The 17,692-nt window shown below is 45.9% G+C and overlaps 1 protein-coding gene across 1 annotated transcript in view; it reads left to right on the forward strand.

The window, feature by feature from the left end:
• The first annotated feature begins 2,976 nt into the window (after window positions 1-2,976).
• The window catches only part of LEO1 (LEO1 homolog, Paf1/RNA polymerase II complex component), a 41,650-nt gene continuing 26,934 nt past the window's right edge, over window positions 2,977-17,692 (forward strand). Inside the window, exons 1-2 of the mRNA XM_030814085.1 lie at window positions 2,977-3,241; window positions 14,324-15,079. Of these exons, the coding sequence (XP_030669945.1) occupies window positions 3,184-3,241; window positions 14,324-15,079 (814 nt within the window). The 5' untranslated portion in view covers window positions 2,977-3,183. The remainder of the gene's footprint in view (window positions 3,242-14,323; window positions 15,080-17,692) is intronic.

Raw genomic sequence — 17,692 nt, forward strand, 5'->3', positions numbered from 1 at the left:
GTATTTTTAGTAGAGACGGGGTTTCACCGTGTTAGCCAGGATGGTCTCAATCTCCTGACCTCGTGATCCGCCCGCCTCGGCCACCCAAAGTGCTGGGATTACAAGCGTGAGCCACCGCGCCCGGCCGGCAATTAAATTTCAACATGAGTTTTGGAGAGGACATTCAAACCAAAGTAGGAAGGAAAATCTATGATGTTTGAGAATCACTGCTCCAAAGCTGTGGTTGGATGGAGACTCTTTCAGGGGATCTGAGAAAGCCCTGAGAGAGCCTCCCTTTTCCAATTACAAATGTATTTGTGCAAGACCAGATTTTCTTCATGTGCTTCAACTACATTTCTCAACAGATTGTAGAAACAGGTATGAGAATTCAGACGTCTTCTTTTAAGCTAGGCATTAAAGATATTTTCAAAACTAAAACAATTCCACTCTTCTAAAATTTTTTTTTTTTTTGAGATGCAGTTTCACTCTGTCTCCAGGCTGGAGTGCAATGGCACGATCTCGGCTCACTGCAAGCTCTACCTCCCAGGTTTCAAGTGATTCTCCTGCCTCAGCCTCCCGAGTAGCTGGGATTACAGTCATGTGCCACCACGCCTGGCTAAATTTTGTATTTTTAGTAGAGACAGGGTTTCACCTTGTTGGCCAGGCTGGTCTCGAACTCCTGACCTCAGGTGATCTTCCCCTCTCGGTCTCCCAAGGAGCTGGGATTACAGGAGTGAGCCACCGCACCTGGCCTAAATATTTTTTAGAAAATAATGGTCTTTTTCGCCCCGTCTGGGAAGTGAGGAGCACCTCTGCCCGGCCACCCATCGTCTGGGAAGTGAGGAGTGCCTCTGCCCGGCCGCCCCGCCTGGGAAGTGAGGAGCGCCTCTGCCCGGCCACCCATCGTCTGGGAAGTGAGGAGCGCCTCTGCCCAGCCGCCCCGCCTGGGAAGTGAGGAGCGCCTCTGCCCGGCCACCCATCGTCTGGGAAGTGAGGAGCGCCTCTGCCCGGCCGCCCCGTCTGGGAAGTGAGGAGCGCCTCTGCCTGGCCACCTATCGTCTGGGAGGTGAGGAGCGCCTCTGCCCGGCCGCCCCGTCCGGGAGGAAGTGAGGAGCGCCTCTGCCCGGCCGCCCTGTCTGGGAGGAAGTGAGGAGCGCCTCTGCCCGGCCGCCCCGTCCGGGAAGAAGTGAGGAGCGCCTCTGCCCGGCCGCCCCGTCTGGGAAGTGAGGAGCGCCTCTGCCCGGCCGCCCCGTCCGGGAAGAAGTGAGGAGCGCCTCTGCCCGGCCGCCCCGTCCGGGAAGAAGTGAGGAGCGCCTCTGCCCGGCCGCCCCGTCCGGGAAGAAGTGAGGAGCGCCTCTGCCCGGCCGCCCCGTCCGGGGGGAAGTGAGGAGCGCCTCTGCCCGGCCGCCCCGTCCGGGAAGAAGTGAGGAGCGCCTCTGCCCGGCCGCCCCGTCCGGGAAGAAGTGAGGAGCGCCTCGGCCCGGCCGCCCCGTCTGGGAAGTGAGGAGCGCCTCGGCCCGGCCGCCCCGTCTGGGAAGTGAGGAGCGCCTCTGCCCGGCCGCCCCGTCTGGGAAGTGAGGAGCGCCTCTGCCCGGCCACCCATCGTCTGGGAAGTGAGGAGCGCCTCTGCCCGGCCACCCATTGTCTGGGAAGTGAGGGGCGCCTCTGCCCGGCCACCTATCGTCTGGGAAGAAGTGAGGAGCGTCTCTGCCTGGCCGCCCCGTCTGGGAAGTGAGGAGCGCCTCTGCCCGGCTGCCCCGTGTCTGGGAAGAAGTGAGGAGCGCCTCTGCCCGGCCGCTCCGTCTGGGAGGTCTACCATGGAGGCCAGAAGCAATGTGGGGGCTGGACGTGGTGGCTCACACCTGTGGTCCCAGCACTCTGGGGGGCGAGGCGGGTTGATCACTTCGGGCTAGGAGTTCGAGACCAGTCTGGCCAACTTGGCGAAACATGAAAAATACAACAGACAAACCAACCAACCAACTCAGTGACAACAAAACAGGTCTACCCTGGAGTCATACTCTAATTTTTTTTATTTTCCTCCCTTTCTGATCCTTTATCCCACTTTCTTTTTCTTCCTCTTCCTTCTCCCTCTTCTTTGTCAAATAGAGGATTGAGTTATTATCACTGATCCACATAAAGTCCCTCTCTACCTTATTTTAACTCCCACCCCCCATTTCTATTCCCCGACTTCCCATGTGTAACCTTCCTAATATGTTTGATACGCATCTTTTTGTTTGTATGTATTTTTAGAAAATGTTTATTGTTTTTGTGTGCAAAAAAAATTAATAAAAAAAAAAAGAAAAAAAAAGAAAAGAAAATAATGGTCTTTTTATTTATATTTATTTATTTATTTATTGAGACGGAGTCTCGCTCAGTCGCCCAAGCTGGAGTGCAGTGGTGCGATCCCGGCTCACAGCAACCTCCACTGTCCGGGTTCAAGCAATTCTCCTGCCTCAGCCTCCCGAGTAGCTGGGACTACAGGCGCCCGCCACCACACCCGGCTAATTTTTTGTATTTTAGTAGAGACAGGGTTTCACCGTGTTGCCCAGGCTGGTCGCAAACTCAGGAGCTCAGGCAATTCGCCCGCCTAGGCCTCCCGAAGTGCTGGGATTACAGGCGTGAGCCACCGCGCCCGGCCAAAAAAATGGTCATTTAAAGCTTAAAAAAGCTGTTTGTTAACATGTATATTATTTTTAAATGAATTAATAACTTAAACATTTATTACCGTATTAGTAAGAATACAGCAAATATCAATATCTGTACCCCACGTAAACAAAAGCTCTTTCGCGTCCTCAACAATTTTTAAGAGGGTAAAGGGGTTTGGGATGAAGTAACTAGAGAATAGCTGTTCAATAAGAAACAAAGGGCTTCAGTCCTGAGTCGCTATAGGTTTAATCCAGCCAGAGTCCCCTCCCCAGGGAGCGCCAGTCACCGCCCACCTCATCCGCACCCGCACCCGAACGCAGGACGCCCCGCCCCCTGATAAGAATCCTGGCAAATAACAGATATTGACGAAATGGCCGGGCTTGTATACCATGCAGACCCAGGAGAGGATAAGTTCACTGGGCGAGCGAAAACTAGGTCACGGAAGGAAAGGAGTGTCTTCGGCGAATCTTTGCGACACTGTCGTGTTTCAGTGGTTCCGTGCCGTAAAGAGAGGCTGGGAGCTGCCCCTAACCGAGGCAGCAGCGGACGTGAGCGATAATGGCGGATATGGAGGACCTCTTCGGGAGCGACGCCGACAGCGAAGTTGAGCGTAAAGGTGGGTTCGCTGGGCTTCGGAGGATGGGTGCGGGGCAGGCCTTTCCGCTTTGGGAGCCGGACAACCGTGGAGGCTCCGGCGCCGCAGGCAAGAGGTGGCGTTTCCTCCACTCCTGCCTCAGCGCCCCCTGCACTACCGGAGGTGCCATCCTTCTCCGGCGGGCAGGATGGAGAGTCAGACAGTCTGCGCCTCGAGGCTCTGGGTGTCGGTGGAGCAGACGGTTCCTGGGAGCTTGTGGAGCGAAGGGGGCGCGGGGCATGGGTGGAGGTGCAGGCGAGCCTGCGCAGCGCGGGTAGGAACGTTGGAGTCCTGTTCCGCCTTGCCTTGCACAGGCCAGCGCAGAGTAAGGGCTGTTTGTGAATGAATGGAAATGAATGCAGGAGTATGGGATGGGGTGGGCGAATTTACAGAGGGCCTCAGAATGCCGTCTTGAATGAAACCAGAGCATGGTGTGACAGGGAGCTTGAGATGTCTGGATGAGGAGTCTGGGACGGATAATGGGATGGGGTTACAGATAGATGTTTTACATTGGAGAGAATGTGTTCTCTAAGAGCTTGTGCAGAAACTCCAGAATTTCCGGAGTCTGTGATGTTAGATTCAGGAGTGCATGGGGTCTATGTGCAGAGAGGAGGAATGAAGGATTTGTTGATGAAATGAATGAATGAGTGTATGTGCATGGTGCTTGGAAGTATTTCTGGCATAGGATTGTGGGTGTTTTCTTAAAGTTTACTTTTTTAGAGACAGGGTCTCACTGTGTTGCTCAGGTTGGCCTTGAACTTCTGGGCTCAAGCCATCCTTCTGCCTCAGCCTCCAAGTAGTTGAGACTACGGGCACTTGAAATATGAATAGGAGCTATTTGAAGTGAGAAAGAACCCAAGACCAAGTTCAGAATTCTTGCAACCCTCGAGGCTCCAAGTAGTGTATCTGTGTACATTTTTTCCTTAGTAAAATGCATTGTTTGGTGGTTCTTTTTTTTTGTCCTCCATTTTCTCCAACTCTAATTTATTCATAATTTCTAGAGCGTAGTGACGGTAGCACTAGGTGGAGGTACAGAGAACTAAATTCTAGTGTGAAGGCTCTACAGGGGTGGGTATCCAGGAGATGCTAGTCAGGATAAGTGTGAAGTATAGAGCTCCGTATATTAACTCTTGTTCTACTACCTTTGCTCATGTTTTCATTTTTTCCTCATTTTCACTTGTGTATATCCCATTCACCCTTCAAGGCACAGTTCTATGTGAACCCTCCCATGGCTCATTTCCATGAAGTTATTAATTAAGTTGATAAGTATTGATCCCCTATCGTGTTCCAGCTGTTTTGCTAGATTTTGGGGATATAATGATGAAAAGATGATCCCCTTACCTCTCAGTTTACATCAGTGCTTAATGCATAATTGATTGATTGGATGGGTAGAAACAACAGTTTCATAAGGTGTACCCTGCAGTGCTGTCGCATCGCAAACTCAGCGTATAGGGAGGTGAGGAGTGGAGCTGGTTGCTTCTCTGGGCTTCGTGTTTTACCTTCTTGTAAGGCCATTGAGACTTTCTTCCAGGATTTACTTCCAAATCTGGTACGCTATCCTTGAAGATTGCTGTTGGTTCCTGAAGATTGTATAGATATGATTCCTTTTATGCCTAGCATATTTCATTATTTCCCTGGTCTGTGAGAGCTGGGGAAAATAACTACATCCAATAACTCTTTTTTTTTTTTTAGACAGAGTCTTGCTCTGTCGCCCAGGCTAGGGTGCAGTGGCCCGATCTTGGCCCACTGCAAGCTCCGCCTCCTGGGTTCACGCCATTCTCCTGCCTCAGCCTCCCGAGTAGCTGGGACTACAGGCGCCTGCCACCACGCCTAGTTAATTTTTTTTTTTTTTTTGTATTTTTAGGAGAGACGCTAACAATTAGATGCTAACAATTTAGTAGAGAGGCTAACAATTGTCAGCCAGGATAGTCTCGATCTCCTGACCTTGTGATCTGCCTGCCTCGGCCTCCCAGAGTGCTGGGATTACAGGCGTGAGCCACTGTGCCCGGACTACATCCGATAACTCTTATTTTAACAATGAGTAGAACCTCTACCTAGGCATGCTGCTTTCATGTATAAATATGCCAGTTCTTAATTTCTTTCAACAATGTTTTGTAATTTTCAGTGTATAAGTCCTGCACTTCTTAGGTTAAATTTATTACGAAGTATTTTATTCTACTGGATACTATTGGAAGTGGAATGGTTTTCTTTTTCTTTCTTTTTTTTTTTTTTTTTTTTTTGAGATGGAGTTTCGCTTGTTGCCCAGGCTGGAGTGCAATGGCGCGATCTCCGCTCACTGCAACCTCTGTGCCCCCTGGGTTCAAGCGATTCTCTTGCCTTAGCCTCCCAAGTAGCTGGGATTACAGGCATGCGCCACCATGCCTGGCTAATTTTTGTATTTTTAGTAGAGACGTAGTTTCTCCATGTTGGCCAGGCTGGTCTCGAACTGCTGACCTCAGGTGATCCACCCGCCTTGGCCTCCCAAAGTGCTGGGATTACAGGGGTGGGCAACCGCGCCTGGTTGCAAGTGGAATGGTTTTCTTAATCTCATTTTGAATTATTTATTGCTAGTGTATAGAAATACAACTGATTTTTGTATGTTGATCTTGTATTCTGCAACCTTGCTGAATGTATTAGCTGTAATCTTTTGTGTGTGTGTGTTTGTGTGTGTGTGTGTGGATTCTTTAGGATTTTCTACATATAAGATCATGTTGGCTGGGTGCAGTGGCTCACACCTGTAATCCCAGCACTTTGGGAGGCCAGGATGGGAAGACCACTTGAACCAGGAGTTCAAGGCTGCAGTGAGCTATGATTGTACCACTACATTCCTGCCTCAGCAACAGAGCAAGACCCTGTCTCTTTTTTTTTTTTTTGAGATGGAGTCTGGCTCTGTCGCCCAGGCTGGAGTGCAGTGGCGCAATCTCGGCTCACTGCAAGCTCCGCCTCCCGGGTTCACGCCATTCTCCTGCCTCAGCCTCTCCGAGTAGCTGGGACTACAGGCGCCCGCCACCACACCCAGCTATTTTTTTTTTGTATTTTTAGTAGAGACGGGGTTTCACCGTGGTCTCGATCTCCTGACCTCGTGATCCGCCCGCCTCAGCCTCCCAAAGTGCTGGGATTACAAGCGTGAGCCACCGCGCCCGGCCAGACCCTGTCTCTTAAAAAAAAAAATCTTGGGAGGTCGAGGTGGGTGGATCACTTGAGGCCAGGAGTTTGAGACCATCCTGGCCAACATGGCGAAATCTCGTCTCTACTAAAAATACAAAAGTTAGCCAGGTGTGATGGCACACGCCTGTCATCCCAGCTACTTGGGAGGTTGAGGCACAAGAATCACTTTAACCTGGGAGGCAGAGGTTGCAGTGAGCTGAGATCACACCACTGCACTCCAGTCTGGGTGAAAGAGGAAGACCCTGTCTCAAAAAAAAAAAAAAACATATCTATGAAAGAGACAGTTTTACTTCCTTTCCAATTGGTATGCTTTTAATTTCTTTTTCTTGCCTAATTGCCACAGCTAGAACTTTTTGTAAAATGTTGAATGGGAGTGGTGACAATAAACATCATTGTGTTGTCTCTGATCTTAGGAAGAAACCATCTAGGTTTTCACCATTACATATGATGTTATCTGTGGGGCTTTTTTTGTAGATGCTTTTGATCAGGTTGAGGAAGTTCACTCCTGTTCCTAGTTTGTTGAATGGCATCATGAGAAGGTGTTGGATTTTATCAGATGCTTTTTCTGGGTCGATGATCACATGATTTTTTCTTTATTCTTTATATGGTGTTTCGCTTTGATTGGTTTTTAGATGTTGAACTACCCTTGTAATACTAGGATAAATCCCACTTGGTCATGATGTATGTTCCATTTTTTTGTTTTTTGTTTTTTTTCTTTTTTTTGGGACAGGATCTTGCTCTGTTGCCCAGGCTAGAGTGCAGTGGCGCAACCTCGGCTCACTGCACCCTCTACCTCCGGGACTCAAGTCATCCTCACACCTCAGCCTCCCAGGTAGCTGGGACTACAGGCACATTCCACCACACCCACCTAATTTTTGTAATTTTAATGGAGATTGGATGTTGCTATGTTGGCCACACTGGTCTTGAACTTCTGGGCTCGAGTGATCTGCCCACCTCAGCCTTCCAAAGTGCTGGGATTACAGGTGTGAGCCACCTCACCCAGCTTGGTATTGTATTCTTTTAATATGCTTTAGGGTTTGATTTGATAGTATTTTTTTAAGTGGTTTTTTCATCTCTGTTTTGGTGGATAATTGGTCTGTAGTTTTCTTGTGATGTCTTGGTCTGGCTTTGGTAGAAGGGTAATATTGGCCTCATAGAATGAGTTAGAAAGTACTCCCTCACTTCAATTGTTGGGCAGTTTGAGAAGGATAGGTGTTAAATCTTTTAAAAACATTCAGTAGGATTTACCAGTGAAGGCATCTGGTCTTGGGCTTTTCTTTGGTGGAAAATTTCCCATTACTGATTCAAACTCTTGGTTATAGGTCTATTCAGATTTTCTATTCCATTTTGAATCAGTTTTGATAATTTGTGTGTTTCTAGGAATTGATCAGTTTCATCTAAGTTATCTAATTTGTTAGTATACCATAGTTTATAGTATTCTCTTATAATCCTTATTATTCCTGTAAAGTTGGTAGTAATGTCCCCACTTTGATTCCTGATTTTAGTAATTTTAGTTTTCTCTTTCTTTTTCTTGGTCTAGTCAAAGCCTTGTCTGTTTTTTGATGTTTTCAAAGAACAAACTTTTGGTTTCATTAATTTTCTTCATTGTTTTTCCATTCTCTGTTTCTTTTATCACTGGTCTAATTTTTTTTTTTTTTTTTTTTGAGACGGAGTTTCACTCTGTCACCCAGGCTGGAGTGCAATGGTGTGGTCTCGGCTCACTGCAACCCCTGCCTCCCGGGTTCAGGCGATTCTCCCGCCTCAGCCTTCTGAGTAGCTGGGACTACAGGCATGTGCCACCACACCCGGCTAATTTTTGTATTTTTCGTAGAGACAGGATTTCACTACATTGGCCAGGCTGGTCCCAGACTCCTGACCTTGTGATCCACCCATCTTGGCCTCCCAAAGTGCTGGGATTACAGGCATGAGCCACCACGCCCAGCCTAATTTTCTTGAGTACCTTGAGGACTGTTTTCATTGTATCCTTAAGTTTATTCCCCCACACCTGTGGGAGCACAGAACATGTTTCCTTAAGTATTGGTATGCTGTGTTTTCTTTTTTTTTTTTTTTGAAATGAAGTCTCGCTCTTGTCCCCCAGGCTGGAGTGCTGTGGCTCGATCTTGGCTCACTGCAACCTCCGCCTCCCAGGTTCAAGCGATTCTCGTGCCTCAGCCTCCTGAGTAGCTGGGACCACAGGCACGTGCCACCACACCTGGCTAATTTTTTTGTTTTTTAGTAGAGACTGGGGCTTTACCATGCTGGCCACGCTGGTCTCAAACTCCTGACCTCATGTGATCCGCCCATCTCGGCCTCCCAAATTGCTGGGATTACAGGCATGAGCCACCGCGCCTGGCCTGTATTTTCATTTTTATTTGTCTCAAAATATTTCCTAATTTTCTTTGCGATTTCTTTATTTTTTTATTTTTTGAGACAGAGTCTCTCTCCGGTTGCCCAGGCTGGAGTGCAATGGCGCGATCTTGGCACACTGAATCCTCAACCTCCCTGGCTTAGATAATTCTCCCACCTCAGCCTCCTGAGTAGCTAGTACTGCAAGTGCACACTACTATGCCTGGCTATGTTTTTTCTTTTCTTTTTTTTTTTTTTTGGGTATTTTTAGTAAAGATGGGGTTTTGCCATTTTGCCCAGGCTGGTCTCAAACTGCTAGACTCAGGCAATCTGCCTCCTTCGGCCTCCCAAAGTGCTGGGATTACAGGTGTGAGCCACTGCACCCGGCCTTCCTTGTGATTTCTATGAGTCCTTGATTGTTTTAAAGTGTGTTGTTTAATTTCCACAAGTTTATGAATTTTTCAGATTTCTTTTTGTTATTGATTTCTAATTTTAATTCACTTGTGGTCAGAGAATGTATTTTGTATGATTTCAGTTTTTTAAAATGTTTGAGACTTGTTTTGTATCCTAGCATGGACTATCCTGGGGAATGTTCCATATGCACTTGGGAAGATGCTGTTGTTGGATGCAGCGTCCTATTGATTGTCTATTATGTCTAATTGGTTTATAGTGTCGCTCAAGTCCTGTGTTTATTGATCTTTAATCTAGCAGTTCTATCCATTATTTTATTTTATTTTTTTGAGACAGGGTCTTGCTCTGTCACCCAGGCTGGAGTGCAGTGGTGTGATCTTGGCTCACTGCAACCTCTGCTTCCCAGGTTCAAGCGATTCTCCTACCTCAGCCTCCCTAGTAGCTGGAATTACAATAGGCGTGTGCCACCACACCTGGCTAGTTTTTTGTATTTTTAGTAGATACGAGGTTTCACCATGTTGGCCAGGCTAGTCTTGAACTCCTAACCTCAAGTGATCCGCCCACCTCGGCCTCCCAAAGTGCTGGGATTACAGACGTGAGCCACCGTGCCTGGCGAGTTCTATCCATTATTGAAGTCTCTGACTATTATGTTGAACCGTCTATGTTTCCCTTCAATTCTCTTGGTTTTGTCTTTAGGTGCATATGTTTATAATTATTTATATTTTTATGATGGATTTAATGATCCTTTGTCTCTTATAACAATTTTTGTTATAAAATCTGTTTTGTGCAATATTAGTATACCTACCACAGCTCTCTTTTGGTTGCTGTTTACATGTAATATCTTTCTATCCTTTTGCTTTCAACCTGTTTGTATATTTGGTTCTAAAGTGAGTCTCTTGTAGACAACATATATCTAGTTGTTATTTTCATCACCCCCAAATAAAACACTGTGTTCATAAAGCACTTTCTCCCCATTTGCTCCTTCCTCCAACTCCTGTCTGCTATTGTTTCTGTACTTATCTGTTCTGGGAATTTCATATAAATTGAATCATGCATTGGGGTCTTTTGTGTCTGGCTTCTTTTACTTAGCATAATGTCTTCAAGGCATTGTAGCATGTATCAGTACTTCATTCATTTTTAATGACTTAATAATATTCCATCGAATGCGTATATCCTAAATTTGTTAATCCATTTATCTGTTGATGGACATTGGGTTGTTTGAATAGTGTTACTGTAAACATTCCTGGTTCAGGCAGGCGGATTTGCCTGAGCTCAGGAGTTGAAGACCAGCCTGGGCAACATGGCGAAACCCTGTCTCTACTAAAAATACAAACTGTTAGCCAGGTGTGGTGGTGCATGCCTGTAGTCCCAGGTACTCAGGAGGCTGAGGCATAAGAATCACTTGAACCCGGGAGACAGAGGTTGGAAGTGAGCTGAGATTGCATCACTTCACTTCAACCTGGGTGATAAAGTGAGACTCTGTCTCCAAAAAAATAAATAAATTCATGTACATGTTTGGGTGCCTGTTTTTAATTTTGGAAGGAGGGTATTATGTAGGAGTGCAGAGTCATATGGTAATTCTTTAATATTTTGAGGAGCAGCCAAACTGTTTTCCATAGTGGTTGAGCCATTTTACATTACCACCAGCAATGCACCAGGGTTCCCTTTCCCCACATATTTACCAACAGTTATTTTAAGTTTTTATTTCTTTCTAAAATAGCCATCCTTGATGTTATCAAGTGGTGTCTCATTGTGGTTTCAGTTTACACTTTCCTAAAGGCTAATGATGTTGAACATCTTTTTTTTTTTTTTTTTTTTTGACGGAGTCTCAGTCTGTCGCCCAGGCTGCGGTGCAGTGTCACAATTTTGGCTCATTGCAACCTCCGCCTCCGGGTTCAAGCAATTCTCCTGCCTTAACCTCCTGAGTAGCTGTGATTACAGGCACCCACCACCAATACCCTGCTAATTTTTGTATTTTAAGTAGAGATGAGGTTTTGTCATGTTGGCCAGGCTGGTCCCAAACTCCTGACCTCAGGTGATCCGCCTGCCTCGGCCTCTCAAAGTGCTAGGTTCAAGCGATTCTCCTGCCTTTGCCTCCTGGGTTCAAGCGATTCTCCTCCCTTGGCCTCCCGAATAGCTGGGATTACAGGCGCCTGCCACCACACCCTGCTAATTTTTGTATTTTTAGTAGACATGAGGTTTTGCCATTTTGGCCAGGCTGGTCTCAAACTCCTGACCTCAGGTGATCCGCCTGCCTCGGCCTCTCACAGTGCTGGGATTACAGGTGTGAGCCACTGCGCCCAGCTGTTGAACATCTTTTCATGTATTTATTGGCCATTTGTGTAACTTTGTTTGGAGAAATGTCTATTCAAGTCCTGTTTTAAAAAAATTGGTTTTAGGCCGGGCGCAGTGGCTCACGCCTGTAATCCCAGCACTTTGGGAGGCTGAGGTGGGTGGATCACCTGAGGTCAGGGTTCGAGACCAGCCTGGCCAACATGGTAAAACCCCATCTCTACTAAAAATACAAAAAAATTAGCCAGGTGTGGTGGCGTGCGCCCATAAACTCGGGAGGCTGAGGTAGGAGAATCGCTTGAGGGAGGCAGAGGTTGCAGTGACCCAAGATTGCACCACTGTACTCCAGCCTGAAGGATAGAGCAAGACTCTGTCTCCAAGAAAACAAATGAACAAAAAACACAAAAAAATTGGTTTTATTGTTGAGTTATAAATGTTCTTTGTATATTTTGGGTAAAGACACTTATCAGATACATGGTTTGCAAATATTTTCTTCCATTCTGTAGGTTGTTTTTTCACTTTCCTTTTTTTTTTTTGAGACAGAGTCTCGTTCTGTCACCCAGGCTGGAGTGCGGTGGTGCAATCTCGGCTTACTGCAACCTCCGCCTTCCGGGTTCAAGTGATTATTCTGCTTCAGCCTCCCAAGTAGCTGGAACTACAGGCGCACACCACCATGCTTGGCTAATTTTTGTATTTTTAGTAGAGATGGGGTTTCACTGTATTGGCCAGGCTGTTCTCAAACTCCTGACCTCGTGATCTGCCCACCTCAGCCTCCCAAAGTGCTGGGATTACAGGTGTGAGCCACTGCGCCCGGCCTTCACTTGCTTTTTTTTTTTTTTGAGACAGAGTCTCCCCTTTCATGCAGTGGCACGATCTCGGCTCACTGCAACCTCCACTTCCTAGGTTTAAGGGATTCTTATGCCTCATTATTCCCAGTAGCTGGGATTACAGGTGTGTGCCCCCATGCCCAGCTAATTTTTGTATTTTTAGTAGAGACGGGGTTTCACCATGTTGGTCAGGCTGGTCTCGAACTCCTGACCTCAGGTGATCTTCCCACCTTGGGCTCCCAGAGTGCTGAGATTACAGGCATGAGCCACCGCACCCAGCCAAAAGATTTTATTGTCCTCTAAGACATTAACCAGTTTTGAACTTAACTTAGCAATATTATTTACTTATTTATTTATTTGAGATGGAGTCTTGGTCTGTTGCCCAGGCTGGAGTGCAGTGCTACGATCTTGGCTCACTGCAACCTCCACCTCCTGGGTTCAAGCGATTCTCCTGCCTCAGCCTCTCAAGTAGTGGGCTTACAGGCGTAAGCCACCATGCCTGTCTAATTTTTGTATTTTTAGTAGAGATGGGGTTTCACCATGTTGGCCAGGCTGATCTCAAACTCCTGACCTCAGGTGATCCGGCCACCTTGGCCTCCCAAAGTGTTGGGATTACAGGTGTGAGCCACTGCGCCAGGCCTACTTTCTTAATAACATCCTTTGCTGCACAAAAATTTTTCATTTTGTGGAAGTCCAATTTATGTTTTCTTTTGTCTTTCATATTGCCTTAGTTTTTGAAGCACAGTTTTACTGAATATAAAATTCTTAGTTGACGGTCTTTCTTTTTAGCACTTTAAATGTGTCCTCTTATGGATGGCTCTGGGATTCCTTGATTTCTGATCAGCTGTTACTCTTATTGAGGGTTCCTTATATGGGATGAACTGCTTCTCTTTTGCCCGCTTTTAGAATTGTTTCTTTGTCTTTGACAGTTTGATAACAATGTTTCTAGGTGTGAACCTCTGTAAGTTTATCCTATTTGTCATTTGTTGAACTTGTTGGATGTGTAGATCTATATTTTTCATAAATGTGGGAGTTTTTCGGCTATCATTTATTTATTTTTTTGAGACAGAGTCTCGTTCTGTCACTCAGGCTAGAGTGCAGTGGTGTGATCTCGGCTCACTGCAACCTCCACCTCCTGGATTCAAGAGATTTTCCTGTTTCAGCCTCTCAAGTAGCTGGGATTACAGGCTTGCAACACCATACCTGGCTAACTTTTGTATTTTTAGTAGAGATGGGGTTTTGCCATGTTGGCCAGGCTGGTCTCGAACTCCTGACCTCAAGTGATCTGCCCGTCTTGGCCTCCCAAAGTGCTGAGATTACAGGTGTGAGCCACCATGACTGGCCTCAGCTATTATTGAAGAATTTTTTTCTGCTCATTTCTCTTCTTCTGAGACTCCATTATGCATACATTGGTATAATTTAAGGTGTCCCATAAATCTTCTAGGCTCCGTTCATTTCTCTTTTTTCTTTTTTCTTTCTGTTTCTCAGACTGGACAGTCGAATTGAGGTATCTTCAAGCTTACTGATTCTTTCCTTTTCCTGCTCAAATCTTTGGTTGAGCCCCTCTAGTGACTCTTTGATTTTAGTAAATGTATTTTTCTTTTTCTTTTTCTGAGACAGAGTCTCACTCTGTCGCCCAGGCTGGAATGCAGTGGCTTGATCTCCGCTCACTGCAACTTCTGCCTCCCGGGTTCAAGTGATTCTCCTGTCTCAGCCTCCCGAGTAGCTGGGATTACAGGCATGCACAACCATGCCTGGCTAAATTTTGTATTTTTAGTAGAGACAGGGTTTCGCCATGTTTGTCAGGCTGGTCTCGAACTCCTGACCTCAGGTGATCTTCCTGCCTCAGCTTCCCAAAGTGCTGGGATTACAGGCGTGAGCCACTGCACCCGGCCTTAGAATGTTAATTCTAACAGTTTTTGTCAGTTTCTTCATTGCTTTTATGTTGGGATGGACTTTGGGACTGCTTTACTCTGCCTTTTTTTTGCTGATGTTATCCTATGTTTATATGACCCCATAGATTCTGATTCTGGATCTGACTCAGATTCTGATCAAGAGAATGCTGCCTCTGGCAGTAATGCCTCTGGAAGTGAAAGTGATCAGGATGAAAGAGGTGATTCAGGACAACCAAGTAATAAGGAACTGTTTGGAGATGACAGTGAGGACGAGGGAGCTTCACATCATAGTGGTAGTGATAATCACTCTGAAAGATCAGACAATAGATCAGAAGCTTCTGAGCGTTCTGACCACGAGGACAATGACCCCTCAGATGTAGATCAGCACAGTGGATCAGAAGCCCCTAATGATGATGAAGACGAAGGTCATAGATCGGATGGAGGGAGCCATCATTCAGAAGCAGAAGGTTCTGAAAAAGCACATTCAGATGATGAAAAATGGGGCAGAGAAGATAAAAGTGACCAGTCAGATGATGAAAAGATACAAAATTCTGACGATGAGGAGAGGGCACAAGGATCTGATGAAGATAAGCTGCAGAATTCTGACGATGATGAGAAAATGCAGAACACAGATGATGAGGAGAGGCCTCAGCTTTCCGATGATGAGAGACAACAGCTATCTGAGGAGGAAAAGGCTAATTCTGATGATGAACGGCCAGTAGCTTCTGATAATGATGATGAGAAACAGAATTCTGATGATGAAGAACAACCACAGCTGTCTGATGAAGAGAAAATGCAAAATTCTGATGATGAAAGGCCACAGGCCTCAGATGAAGAACAGAGGCATTCAGATGATGAAGAGGAACAGGATCATAAATCAGGTAATACATTTATGAGAACCAGAATGGCTCAGAAAGAAGCATTCAGATACAGCAGGGACCCATTTAGTCTTCTTTCATTCCCATCTTTATTACCCTGTTTTTTCTCTTCTGTCCCCTCCCTTTCAAACTTTTCTAACTCTAGAATACATTTTGCTTCTTTTAAATCTTTCTATTCCACTTATTCTTTCTTACTGCTTTCCCTTCCATTTGTTAATGGATAGGTCTGGGGGAAAACAATTTAAAGAGGACTTAAAATTGAGTCTTAGAGGGAGGGATGTGGTGTAAGAAGAGCTGATAATGAGTTAAGTTGGTTCCATTTCTGTGGATAACTGAAGAGCATGCCTCATGTGAGAGAATAAATTAGCCTGGGGAGAAAACCATACCATTGAAATGTCCCCACAGAGCAGCTGTACTGAGATTGGGCACCACTGCTGCAGCTCAGCTTTTTGAGATCCAAAATTTGATCATCGAGAGATGGTCAAGCTCTAAGGAGTTTACTCAAACTAGTCAAATTTACAAGATATTAATGTATAAAATTGAATTGCAAAATTGTTTCAAGAGGATCAGTTATTTCTCCCTTATCATCATATGTTTCCCCAGGGGCAAATCTACAGTGGATGCCAAATTATAATAATCAGGAGGTTGCCCAGGGAGTATAATATGTAGAAAGTGCAAACATGGCTGGGTGATCTCAATGGACAGTGTTACTGAGCCAAGACAGATTGATGTGTGTATCCTCACCCTACAGAGACGAGCTTGGGTTAGAGCACTCATTCCCTAAAGACTACAGGAGGCACACACCTGAACTTTGGTTCCTGAACCCTGCTTTTATCACTGCCATTTAGACTATTCTGCTGAAGTTAACACATTCTTCATATAGAGTGTATAAATAATTAGAGATCATATTTCTTTGTATTATATAAAAGTTACCTTAATTGGGTTGAAGTCTTCCTGAAGTGATACCTGGATTGCTTCATTGCCATAAGTGATTGATTATATTAATTATATTTTGATCCTATCTTCTTAGCTTAAATATGAGGGCATCTAGCACACACCTCACAGGACAGGATTCAAAAACCACATCTTGGTGTTATTAGAAGAGGAGAGCAGCATATTTCCAGAGATGAATATAGATCTGTGTAGACTATGGGACTGCAGTAAGTTTTCAATAACTAATTCAGAGTATTTTGTTTTTTTTTTTAATACTCTAAGTTCTAGGGTACATGTGCACAACGTGCAGGTTTGTTACATAGGTATACATGTGCCATGTTGGTTTGCTGCACCCATCAACTCGTCATTTACATTAGGCATTTCTCCTAATGCTATCCCTCCCCCTGCCCCCCACCCCATGACAGGCCCTGGTGTGTGATGTTCCCTGCCCTGTGTCCAAGTGTTTTCATTGTTCAATTCCCACCTATGAGTGAGAACATGCGGTGTTTGGTTTTCTGTCCTTGTGAAAGTTTGTTGAGAATGATGGTTTCCAGCTTCATCCATGTCCCTCATGTCCCTGCAAAGGACATTAACTCATCCTTTTTTTTTTTTTTTTTTTTTTGAGATGGAGTTTTGCTGTGTCGCCCAGGCTAGAGTGCAGTGGCGCAGTCTCGGCTCACTGCAAGCTCCGCCTCCCAGGTTCACGCCATTCTCCTGCCTCAGCCTCCTGAGTAGCTGGGACTACAGGCGCCCACCACCATGCCCGGCTAATTTTTTGTATTTTTAGTAGAGACAGGGTTTCACCGTGTTAGCCAGGATGGTCTCGACCTCCTGACCTCGTGATCCGCCTGCTTTGGCCTCCCAAAGTGCTGGGATTACAGGCGTGAGCCACCACACCTGGCCACTCATCCTTTTTTTTTTTTTTTTTTTTTTTTGAGACGGAGTCTCTGTCACCCAGGCTGGAGTGCAGTAGCACAATCTTGGCTCACTGCAACCTCCACCTCCTGGGTTCAAGCAATTCTTCTGCCTCAGCCTCCTGAGTAGCTGGGATTAAAGGTGTGCACCACCACACCCAGCTAATTTTTCTATTTGTAGTAAAGAGGAAGTTTCCCCATGTTGGCCTGGCTGGTCTCAAACCCCTGATCTCAGGTGATCTGCCCACCTTGGCCTCCCAAAGTGCTGGGATTACAGGCAAGAGCCACCATGCCTGGCCGAAAGTAGGGCTGTTTTTACTGTTACCAGAAAGAATCTTTAAGGCTCATGTACTACATCCCAAATACTAGCAGACCAAGTCAAGGGCAGGGTCATAGTAGAGAACCTTGAAGCTGGTCATCCTGCTTACCTCTTACTAATTCAACAGTGGTTCCGTTGATTTTTGTGACGTTTTTATGTAAATGGCCCTTCTAGAAATAATGATATATTTGTCGGTTCCTTTCTAATCTTTTTACCTTTTTTTCCCTGAAATTTGTCTTATGTAAATTTGATGTTTTAGTGCTACTTTTCTCATTTCTACCAAGTTTTTGTACTTGCAAAGCCAGTATATTTATTTATTTGAGACAGTCTTGCTCTGTCACCCAGGCTGGAGTGCAGTGGTGCAATCTCGGCTCACTGCAACATCCGTCTCCCAGGTTCAAGTGATTCTCTTGCCTCAGCCTCCTGAGTAGCTGGGACTACAGGTGTGCG

The sequence above is a fragment of the Nomascus leucogenys genome, chromosome 6, assembly GCF_006542625.1.
Source record: "Nomascus leucogenys isolate Asia chromosome 6, Asia_NLE_v1, whole genome shotgun sequence".
Lineage (NCBI taxonomy): Eukaryota > Metazoa > Chordata > Mammalia > Primates > Hylobatidae > Nomascus > Nomascus leucogenys.